The 12,054-nt window shown below is 41.6% G+C and overlaps 1 protein-coding gene across 1 annotated transcript in view; it reads left to right on the forward strand.

Annotated features, from left to right (window-relative positions):
* The window catches only part of PRKAR2B (protein kinase cAMP-dependent type II regulatory subunit beta), a 113,174-nt gene that overhangs the window by 82,824 nt on the left and 18,296 nt on the right, over nucleotides 1–12,054 (forward strand). Inside the window, exons 5-6 of the mRNA XM_030834398.2 lie at nucleotides 6,013–6,119; nucleotides 9,568–9,721. Of these exons, the coding sequence (XP_030690258.1) occupies nucleotides 6,013–6,119; nucleotides 9,568–9,721 (261 nt within the window). The remainder of the gene's footprint in view (nucleotides 1–6,012; nucleotides 6,120–9,567; nucleotides 9,722–12,054) is intronic.

Raw genomic sequence — 12,054 nt, forward strand, 5'->3', positions numbered from 1 at the left:
AAACGAGTTGAAATATAAATAATAAGCAAAATAAAATGTTAGTAAACCATTTAATCAAACTTCATAATTTTAATAGGTGACCGTATGTCGCCTGGGTTGATGAACTCCCAATTAGCAGCACATCGAGAAGGCACTGTCTTACTGCCCCCCATTGGCTTCGTCTTCAGCCCTGGCTGCTGTTTCACACATAGGTGCCAGAGCTTACACGGGAATCCAGGGAGGGGATGAAAGCCACGTCCTGCAAACCCATCACCATCTTTCTTCCCAAAGTTTTTCTTACCCACATGAAGATGTAATGTTATATTCTCTGTTTAAATGGAGAGTTTGGTTTTTCAATTAATTAAAAAATTTAAATCAGTATGCATATAGAATTTACAAAAATTCAAAAGGAACAAAAGAGTAGTCAGTGAAAGGAGATCTCCCTTCCATCCCTGTCTCCCAGCAATCCAGTTTCTCAGGAGCCAAGTTCTTTTAGCACTATCGTGCATATTTTTCTAGGGTTACTCTATGTATATACAAGTATATTCTTTTTAAAATTTCGGTGGCAGCAAACTCTACACGTAGAGTTCTTACCCAGTTCTTTTTTTTTTTCTAACAGGTATTCTGTATTTATAGCGTTTTCATATTCTTTCTGAAAATTATTTTTATCAGTATTTATTTTTATAAAAGTTTAAATTGGTAGCATTTATGTATTATAAAGCTAAACCATGAAAACACATTGCGTTTTGCTGTTGTCTAATGTATTAATATTGTATATACAAGAAGAGGCATCCCAAATAATATTGAAAAAGAAGAACAAAGTTGAAGGACTCACACTTGCCAATGTCAAAACTTATACCTCAAAGCTGCAGTAATCAAAGCAGTGTGTTGGACTTCCCTGGTGGCGCAGTGGTTAAGAGTCCGCCTGCCGATGCAGGGGACACGGGTTAAAGCCCCAGTCCGGGAAGATACCACGTGCCGCGGAGCGGCTGGGCCCGTGAGCCATGGCCACTGAGCCTGCGCGTCCGGAGCCTGTGCTCTGCCACGGGAGAGGCCACAGCAGTGAGAGGGCCACGCACCGCAAAAAAAAAAAAAAACCAGTGTGTTACTGGCATAGGGATAGACATACAGAACAATGGAATAGCGTTGAGAGTCGAGAAACAAACCCATACATCTATGGCCATTTGATTTCAACAAAAATGCCAAGATCATTCACTGGGGAAAGAATAGTCTTTTCAATAAATGGTGCTGGGACAACTGGGTATCCACACACAAAAGAACAAGGTTGGACTCCTACTTCACACCAAGTACAAGAATTAACTCAAAATGGATCAAAGACCTAAATGTAAGCTGTAAAACTATAAAACTCTTAGAAGAGCTTTATAGAAGGGCCTCGTATTCAGAATATAGAAAGAACACTTAGAACTCAACCACAAAAGGACAGACAACCCAACTTTAAAATGTGCAGAGTTCTTGAATAATAGACATTTCTCTAGAGAAGATATACAGATAACCAATAAGCCCATGAAAAGATTCTCAGCATGGTTAGTCACTAGGGAAATACAAGTCAGAACCACAGTGAAATACCACTTCACCCCCACTAGGATGGGTATCGTTTTTTTAAAAAGGAAAATAACAGGTGTTGGCAAGGATGTGGAGAAATCGGAACCTGGTACATCGCTGGTGGTAAAGTAAAATGGCCCAAGCACTGTGGAAAACAGCCTGGCCGTTTCTCAAAAAGTTAAACATAGAATTACCATATGACTCAGCAATTTCACTCCCAGGTGTAGGTCCAAAAGAATTGAAACAGGTGTGCCAATAAATACTTGTATATGAATGTTCATAGTCGCGCTATTCACAATAGCCAAAAGGTGGAAAGAACCCAAGTGTCCATCGACAGGTGAATGGGTAAGTAAGTTGTGGTGTGTGTTCGTATATATATATAGTGGAATATTATTCATCCGTAAAAAGGAATGAAGTATGATATATGCTATAACATAGGTGAACCTTGAAAACATTATAATGAGTGAAGTAAGCCAGACACAAAAGATCACGTATTGTGTGATTCCATTATATGAAATATCCAGAATAGGTAAATGCACAGAGACAGAAAACACATTGGTGGCTGCCAGGGCCTAGTGGGGGGGAGAATGGGGAATGACTGCTTAACGGGCGCACGGTTTCCTTTTGCAGAAACGTTTTGAAAGTAGGTACAGGTGGTGGTTGCACAACTTTGTGGCCACTAGTCCACTTTAAAATGGTTAATTTTAATGTGACATGAAATTTTACTTCATAAAAAATGTATATGTAATCCATCCGAACATGTTGATTTACTTTAGTTTTAATATTTAGTGGTTAGAACACACTTTAAGGATGAGTTTGGGATTAACATATACACACTACTATATATAAAATAGATAATCAACAAGGACCTACTATATACCACAGGGAACTATATTCAATATCTTGTAATTACCTATAAGGGGAAAAAAATCTGAAATGTATGTGTATAAGTGTATCAGTTTGCTGTACACCTGAAACTAACACAACATTGTAAATTAACTGTACTTCAATCCTAAAAAATGGTTTAAAAAAATCAGCTGTTTACAGAATCGATCACTGAAGCACCTCCTCAAAATCCCTGGCTTCCAGAAAACAGTTTGAAAACCACTGAGCCCTTTTGACAGCATGTGGAAGGTGGTGAGCCTGTCTTGACAGGAACAGGGAGCTCATCTCTTTGCCCTGTCACTGCTAGAGAGCTGTCCTTCTTAGACAGGTCTTAACATTGTTCCAAAATCTCCAGAAACTTCCACCCAGCAGTCCCAGTCCTGGCCTCTGGAATCACCGACAACATCATTGTGGCTGCACATAGCATGTGTTCGCTGAAGTTCCTCCTACATCAGGGTTTCAGATTTCCTGATTGCCCTTCTTTGAGTGTTCTCGTGCTTGTCAGCAACTCCAGTAAAAGATAGGGGTCTCAAAATCCATACTTTTTTTTTTTAATAGCTGCATAGCTTTCCAATGCATGGATGTATCAGACTTATTTATCCAGAGACCTGTAGATAAACTTGAGTTTTCAATTCTTTGCTATTACAATGCACATTTTGCAGTGAAAAATGCCCATGCACATGTCATTTCACAAATGTGTTATAGAATAACTTCCTAGACAAGGAATAGTGAGGTGACGGGTAGCGTGTTTGAAATGATACCGACTGTTGACAGTGCGCCCTCTGAGACCCGTTCCCATCAGCCGTCTGCCGGAGGAACCCTCCTTCCCACACCATCTCCACCAGTGTGTTAGTCTAACATTTTTATGTTTCTGAATCTGGCAGGTGAAAAAGGGTATCTCCTTCCAATTTTGATTTGCATTCCTCTTTATTTTGAAAGAAGTTGAACATCTTTTTATGTTTTTAAGAGCCCCTTCCCCCTTTTCTGGAAGCTTTGCAGGTCAGATCTGTATCTTTGATGTTCTAAAACCACACTGTCGTGTGTGTGTGGAGGTTCTGGTCCTTGATTGTGCCGGGCCCTTGAGTGAGCCCTTTCAGTCTGAAAACTTACATCCTGTGGTTCTGGAAAATTCATTGTGTATTTCTTTGATGATTTTCTCCCCTTTGTTATCTCTAATATCACTTTGTCTGGAGCTTCTGTCTTTTCATCTGTCGCCTTTCTTTGAAGTTTTTATTTTAATTTACCTTCTTAGTTCTTTTACGAGAAAATTCTGTAATGGGGGGTACATGTCACACATTTGTCAAAACGCACCAGGTGTACAGCACCGCACCAAGGGTGAACCCAGATGTCAGCTGTGGACTTTGTGTGATAATGATGGCGGTGTAGGTTCATCACTTGTAATAAATGTACCTGCTGGTGGGGATGTTGACAGTAGGGGAGAGGCTGGGTGGAGGCAGGGGGTTTATGGAACTCTTTATGCTTTTCGCTCCATTTTGCTGTGAACCTAAAACTGCTCTCAAAAATCAAATATTTAAAAGGCAGAAAAAAATGTGGTAATCATGTTTTCAGTTTTCAACTTACCCATTTTTCTCTGATTGGCTCTTTTTCTAAATAGCCTGTTTTTCATCTCATGGATATAACATTGTGTGAACATCTCTGGGTATACAAAGTAGAACTTGCTGAAAGCTCATCACTGTTGTTGAATTTTCTAGCTCATTTGGTGTCACACTGCTGTTTATCTTAGTCTTGTAGGCTCCCAGAGGGGCCACGGAAAGCTGATGTGGAGCCCTGAGTAAGCATGCCAGGGCTGTCCACCAGTGTCCTGCTGGTTGAGTGACAGGGGGCCAGCTGTTAACATGGGGGAACCCCTCATCCCAGCAAGTGAAGGTCCTTGTTCCAGGGCACCAATCTTCACAGTAGCTGTTCTAGTTCTCTCTTATTTATTTAGTTTCTCCCAAGAACCTGACTCTGATTTTTTGTCTGGGAAGAATTGGGGTTAATATTTGGTTGCCAGGTGTTCTGTGTTCAGGGTTGAGGCATTTGGAAGGAAGGTATCAACGGATCGTGGAGGATTTTGAATCGGTCTACCTGTTTCAGCTGTGTCTCAGTCCCGTTCTGACCGGACCGGGTGTTTCCCAGTCTGGAGCCTCTGGAGCTCTGATAGGTGGTCAGTCCCTCCGCACTGCAGGCCCACCTGCCCTTCTCTGGGCTGCATGCTCTCTCTGCCCCCATTTAACTTCCCTTTGCTCTAGAAATCTCCCCTCCAGTTTCCCCTTCCCATTCTCATGGTTGTGGAGTCGTACCTTGATAGTCTCTGTGAAATGTTAATGGCGTCTCAAAAAGAAGAGAATCACACATGGTCTGTTCATGCTCTGATCCAGAATATTTTGTTTCTTCAACCTGTGTTTTCTACTTGCATCTTTTTCACCCTCTAATCTGTCTTCAGCTCCTTAATTTGTTTATAATACTAATTGATTTTGGCCTGGGAGTTACTTGAAGCCTTCTTATGACTTCTGACTTTCCTGTTACTGTGCACCATACTGTTTCTCCATATCCATTTGTTTTTAACTATTCAGACGTTTTTGAATTGTTCCTGTATTTGTTCTGAGGAAAGATTTCTTTTGCCTCCTAGTTTATTCTCACTAGGTAAGGTTTATCCTTAAGCCTTGACAAGCACACTTTAGCAGAATAAAAATTTTTAAATAGTTGTTGACTGATAGGTTTGATGTTTCTGGCTTCAGTTTTAATAAATCTGTCCTAGGGTGGTATATGGTTGCTTCTTGAAGAGAACCTTAGTGACAAAAGATAGTGGTGGAATATTGGCTACAATCTTTTTCGGTTTTGCTTTTGTTGGTTTGGTTTCTATTTTGTTTTTAGTGCTAAACCAAGAAGGATTGGAGTCAGGATTTAAATTCACTAAATATTTAGGTAATCTCTATATAAATTTTAGTGATGACTAAAATAGGGAAGTTTTTTAAAAGTTTAGGTATCTTTAAAAGACATTTGCAGTAGTTCTTTATTAACTTGATCATTTTAGTTGCTAAGGTTATATTTCACAAGGTATATGATGGCTTGGTGGTTAATTTTTCATATTAAAGTAGTGATAGTTGCAAATATTCTGAAATAGACTAATTATAATTACTTTTATTCAGGTACTGAATATGAGAGTAAATATATAATCATCTGGTTTGTATGTGGTGAGGAGGACTATTCTGTGTTTTTTTTTTTTTTTTTTTGCCGTACGCGGGACTCTCATGGTTGGGGCCTCTCCCGTTGCGGAGCACAGGCTCCGGACGCGCAGGCTCCGTGGCCATGGCCCACGGGCCCAGCCGTTCCGCGGCATGTGGGATCCTCCCGGACTGGGGCACGAACCCGCGTCCCCTGCATCGGCAGGCGGACTCTCAACCACTGCGCCACCAGGGAAGCCCTCTGTGTATTTTTTTTTTGACAAGACTTAATGGCAGTGATGATATTTCCATTTCTTTGAGCTTGTTCACAGAAGTATAAGCTAATTATGGTTCTTTAAATATAAAGCTAAACATGTTCTAGATAAACCAAGATTGTCTTTTCTTTTTTGAAAAATAGGAGCAGATGTCTCAAGTATTAGATGCCATGTTTGAAAAATTGGTCAAAGAAGGGGAACATGTAATTGATCAAGGTGATGATGGCGACAACTTTTATGTAATCGATAGGTAAGTTTTGTGTAACTTCACTGCTGAAAGGTAATGAACCTTTTGTGGAAATCTCAGTGGCTATTGTAACGCCTGACAGATTAATGTACGACAATTGCTCTTCCCTCCTTACCCTTATTCCTGTGTAACTGGCCCTACACACCTACAGTGAACCCATGCAGTGAAACCGTGCTACATCATGGAAAGAGACATAGTGCATGGAAGACTGGTGACTTTTGGTTAATCTAGAAATCTGTCATTTACGGGGAGCCTCCTCATTTGTTAACTTCTGATGGAGAGGTAGTGATGCCTGTTACAGAGTTAGAGGTGGCTGTTACTGTGAGAATAGCAGCATAATACAACATCTGGGATATTGACTCCATATAACTCAATCTGTTATTATGTTTTCTAAAAAGTTTCTTGTGTTATTACTTAATGAAGTAAAACATGCTAATGGTTTAAAAGATTCAGGTATTTCAGAGGGGCCTAAGGTGAAAGGTTAGTCTCTCTTCCTACTGCTTTAGCAGCATCTAATCAGCAGAGTGAGTAATTTGCGTGTCTTTCCAGAAATTGTTCATGCATTATCATATTTGTCTGTTAAAAACTCTGTAGAGAAGTTATTTAAGTGAGAAGGCCTGCATTTATATTGAAAATCTAATTTCAGAAAGTTTAAGTTGTGCTTGACTTCATCCAAGAGCAGTGTGCTTTTCAGATGTAGAGAACAAACGTATGGACAACAGGCGGGGAAAGCGGGGTGGCTGCGGGGGATGAATTGGGAGATTGGGATTGACATGTACACTCTGATGTGTATAAACTAATAAGAACCTGCTGTATCAAAAAATAAAATTAAAATCAACTATAAAAAATTAAAATAACATAAAAAAAAAGAACAGTGTGCTTTTAGCAATACTTAGGTAACAATCCTAAGATGTAAAAGGTGCGCAGCCTGGACTGAGTCTTCATTTCTGCACTTCTGTAACATGGTGATGAGGTGTTGATGAGACGTTTGGATTCCCCAAGCACCCCACCACCACCACCAACGCCTGCCCTGTTTGCATGGAACACAAATCATCTCCCAGCCTGATTTGTCGGATTACATTTGCTTCTCTGGGCCAAGTTGTGTTCTACTCAGAGGCTCCGCAGAAAATCCCCCCCCCCGCCCCCGTCTGCTTAGCACTTGTTCCCTGATCTGGGCTCTGTGGGTGGTACCTTTCAAGCATCAGTAGCACATGCTCTCTGAGTCCCTCAGTCCCTCACCCCTAAGTCCGTGGTGACCCGGGAGAGCTGCACTAGCCAGGGCTGGGGCTAGACTCTATGATTTTAGAATTGTCCCACATGTAAATTAAAGTCATGATTCTTGTACCATTAACAGCTTTCATCAACGAAACACCTCAGAAATTCTCTCAGCTGTTTATTCGTATTGCATTGTAGGGGTCTATGCGAACCCCAAAGGTAGTACAGGAATAATTTTCTTTTAGTAGGTATTTTGACTATAAAAACGCCTTACGTTTGTATATAGCACCTTCCCTTTTCAGTTAGATCCTCGTCACCCTTTCGACAGATGACAATTTTCAGGCCCACAGAAGTGATGCGAGTCGGCGAAGATCACCCAGATGATGAGTGTGGAGCAGACCCAGCATCTGGGTCTCTTGGCCACTGTGTGTGCTCTTTTCGTGGCTCTGCCCTGCCCAGGGCTTCATGTTCTCAGGGGAGAAATCTATATGAAAATGCAGCACACGGTATTTTAGCAGATTTTTAGACTGATAAGATTTCAACTGGACTAGTAGCTCACTGTACTTCTCGTCAACACGTTTGTTGTGTATTTTATCCTATTCAAAGTAGAAAACATAGAAAACAGTTTTCGTGCAAACGTGTAAAGAGTATAAATAGAAAAATTAATCTGTACTTGAAAAATAACTATTCATGAAACAAATTCTGGAGGGTATCCCTGAAATAGCCATTCTAGCGGTGAATTATATTAAAAACCAGTTATTCTTATTCATGAATATCTTTTGTCTCTAATATCTTATGTGTTTGCTTTTGTGGTATCTTTACTATTCATAATCCTTTCTTAACCTTAAAAGCACTCCCTGTTTTGTCTTTGCTAGAGTTTAGCCAACAAAATAAAGCCAAAGAATTTCTCCTGTCTGCCCTCCCAGGTGTTTCAGCAAGCCTTGAAACCGTGTTCTCTGATAAGATACAGTACGTGGAAAACCAGTTCTCCACAACAAGAATGCAGTTTCCAGAAATATAGGGTCTGGATAATATGCAGCGCAGTGACTGTTTTACTTGCCTAGAAGAAGAAACCCAATTAAAAGATAAGCACAGAAAGACTATAAGAAGACCAGGATCAGATATTTAGCCTGAATTTCTACCACTTTTAGATTGTGGGGTCAGTCTAACATGAAGGGCCAGATGGTATAAAGAGCCAGAGCGTAAATTTTGCAGGCTTTCTGGGCCATGAGGTCTATGTTGCAGCTACTCAACTCTGCTGTCATAGCACAAGTCAGCTACAGAGAATGCAGAAACCGCCGGTGTGTTTGTCTTTCCAATAAAACTTGATTTACAGAAGCAGGCAGCCAGTCTTGGGCCTCAGCTTGCCGGCCCCTCCTGTAGATTATAAAGGACCCTGTAAGTACTGTACAGCAGTGTCTGACCAGGTTGTTAGAGCTATATTCTTTATAAAAATTATTTTCTTCTGCTCTCAAAAGTAATACATATTCATTTTAGAAACGAAAACTCTTTAATCACGCAGTGAATGTCCCTAGAATCCTCCCCAATTCTTATACTCAGAGGCCACTGCAGTCAGCAGACTCACACACATTCCTTCAGGTGGTTGTCTTGGCATATTGCATTTGGTTGCAGTCTTAGTTATATTTTTATCATTTATTTCAATACCTTAAATATTTGTTGTTTAGTCTCATTTGCCCCAGACGATGAGACAACAGACACATGGATGGGCCTTACCCTCGTCCCGTGGATGCTCTCTTCTTCCTGCTTGTCCGGAACGGGTGGTGTCTTTTTCACATATTGATGCCCTTTTATTCCTTGTGGTCATTAGAGGGGAAAGGAAACTAAGAGCCCATCCTCAGCTGCCACCCTTGGGTGTGTCCTACATCTCGGGGAGGACCCCTGTTGCCTTACTGTGCCTGCGGAAGGCTCCCAGTGCACCCAGCCAGCTCCTTCCTGCTTCTCCCCGATGTAAAGACCTCTTCCAGGATGTAGAAGAAGCTGGGGGCAGTGGCGGATCTGGGAGGAAACTGAATGGCTGGGCCAGGGCACTATTCACCCTTCTAGACATTTAAATTTTAACTGGGTGAATGTGTTATGATGTCCCAGCAATAAGACTAAGCAATAAATGATTTTTTTTTTAAAAAAGAATGAGGTGGTATTTCCCAGGGCTCATGTTTCATCGTGATGAGATTTTACTTGAATTACTTTTACGTCTTCTTTTTCACATGTGCAACAGAGGAACATTTGATATCTACGTGAAATGTGATGGTGTTGGAAGGTGTGTTGGCAACTATGACAATCGTGGGAGTTTTGGCGAACTGGCCTTAATGTACAATACGCCCAGAGCAGCTACAATCACTGCTACCTCTCCCGGTGCTCTGTGGGGCTTGGTGAGTGAAGTATTTATTTGACCTGAATGTCATTTGTAAAAATCATTATGACAGAAGCCAGGTGGCTACAGTATTTTAGTTCTAATAGGTAGATTTATTGGGGATCATCATCAGTCATCAGGGAATTTATTAAGCAACTACTAGATGCTGAACTCTTGGACACTAGGACTGTGCTGAGTTAAATCTTCATGTTCTTTTCCCAAATTGAGTCAGGAGTTTAACCTACTGGCCGTGGGAAAGACACTCAGATCCAAAATGTTCCTCTTTTACTCACTCTTAAAAACCAACCAGCCACACAAAGGCTTCAGTGCTCTTTTTTCAGATAGCTGTCTGTGGTAAATATCATCATCTGTGGTTCCCAGAGTGTGGGCCCCTGACCTGTAGCCTCTCTATCACCTGGGAACTTGCTAGAAATGCAAATTGACGCCCCACTTACTGATTCAGGCCCGTCGACTCAGAAACTCTGGCGATGGGACCCAGCAGTCTGTATTTGAGCAAGCCCACTGGGTGATTCTCATGCCTGCTTGAGAAACCACTATGAACTGAGTCTCTCCGCGCTGTGTAAATGGATTGGTAACAACTTTGCATTGCCAAGCGGCCGTGTGGAGAAAAAATACGTGGTGCCTGTGCTTCTCACGTGGATGCACATCGGAATTTCTTGGAGGTGTTAAAAAAGAAAATTCTCTTACCTAGGCCCTACCACAGACAAACTTAATCAGACTCTCAGGGTTGGGACTCTCAGACCTGGGCTTTTAAAGAAAATTTCTTAATGGTGCTGTTTCTACAAGACTTAAAAGTTGGTTTAAAGACATTTGGGGGACTTCCCTGGCAGTCCAGTGGCCAAGACTCCATGCTCCCAGTGCAGAGGGCCCAGGTTCAATCCCTGGTCGGGGAACCAGATGCTGCATGCCACAACTAAGAGTTCGCATGCTGCAACTAAAGACCCCCGCACGCCGCAACTAAAGATCCCACATGCTGCAACGAAGATCCCATGTGCCGCAACTAAGACCCGGCACAGCCAAGTAAATAAATATTTAAAAAAAAAAAATTTGGGTTGGGGGGGAGGGAGATTCTTTTCATAGATGATCTTAGGATGCAGAGTAGCCGACCCAAGTCAAGCTGATTCTGGACTGTGTTTAATCTGGTGCTTAGGGATCACCTGGGAATCCAGTTAAAATGCAGATTCAGATTCACTGGGTCTGGGATGAGGCCTGTGGTTCTGCATTTCTCACCAGCTCCCAGCAGACACCAGTGGCTGCCGGTGCCCAGAACACACTTTAAACAGCCCTGATTTAAAGGGAGTGTTGACAATACTTGTATTTCCTTTTAAAATTGTTGAAAACATCCCATCCTATAGTTTCGACATGCGTTTACTCGGTTATTTCTCTCAAATCCTTTTGTGGTAGGAGACGAGGTTGAAGTAACAGGAAGTTTGCTAACAATCTCCTTCCCAAGGACTGTAGCTTCAGAGAAGTTACACATTATTCAGTCACCACTCAGCCTTTGACTCCGACGTGGATCCAACTGATAAAAATAGCTCTTGATCAGAGAAACGACATATTGTGCATTTCTTCTTATTAGACCCAGGCAGTTGCTGTTTACTTATTCAAAATGTGATGAGTCACTTTTTAAGTGGTGGAAGCAAAATTGGAATTGTTTCAGGTAGAAGGGAGCTGAAGTGTCTTAAGGGTTATCAAAGACTGGAATACCCAAAGCCAGCAAAATAAACACTCCAAACCCGAGCGAGCGGACTTGGCCCCTAGGAAGCATTTGCCTGCCCTCACAACCTCGGGTCTCTATCTCTTGCATTAAGGAAGGTATCATTTAAAATTTAATCATCCTGATAGGGTTGCCAGCCAGGGTCAGACTATCACATGGTAAGGAAGGCTTCTCCCTGCAGGTCCTTGGAACAAGGTCACACACTTAGCGGGTTGGCCCTTTGAATACTGAAAGTTCTCAGCCCTGGAAGGTACCTTAAACTAGGGACAAAGGCCCAGCATTTCCCAGTGGGTGTGATACTTACGTTCTCAGGTAGGATTAAGCATCTTCAGAGATTTTTTTAGTAATCTGTACATGTTTCAAGCTTTATGAAAGTGGGCAGTTTGTGATGATCACCTTGGGGATGTGCATAAGTGCAGTAGGTGTTTTTAAAAAATTATAATAATATAATCAATTAATACTTCGAACCTGCTTTCTTAGCAGCTCGCCTAACTAGCCCCCTTTCAGCAAAAGCTGAGTAGAAAAGAGATTTTGCTTTTAAGACCAACAGGTTGGAGCTCTGCCACATAAGTGCAGGTGTAAAGATAAGCAAATCTCAAGAGAAAGGTCCTTTG

Source organism: Globicephala melas, chromosome 9, assembly GCF_963455315.2.
Source record: "Globicephala melas chromosome 9, mGloMel1.2, whole genome shotgun sequence".
Taxonomy (NCBI): domain Eukaryota; kingdom Metazoa; phylum Chordata; class Mammalia; order Artiodactyla; family Delphinidae; genus Globicephala; species Globicephala melas.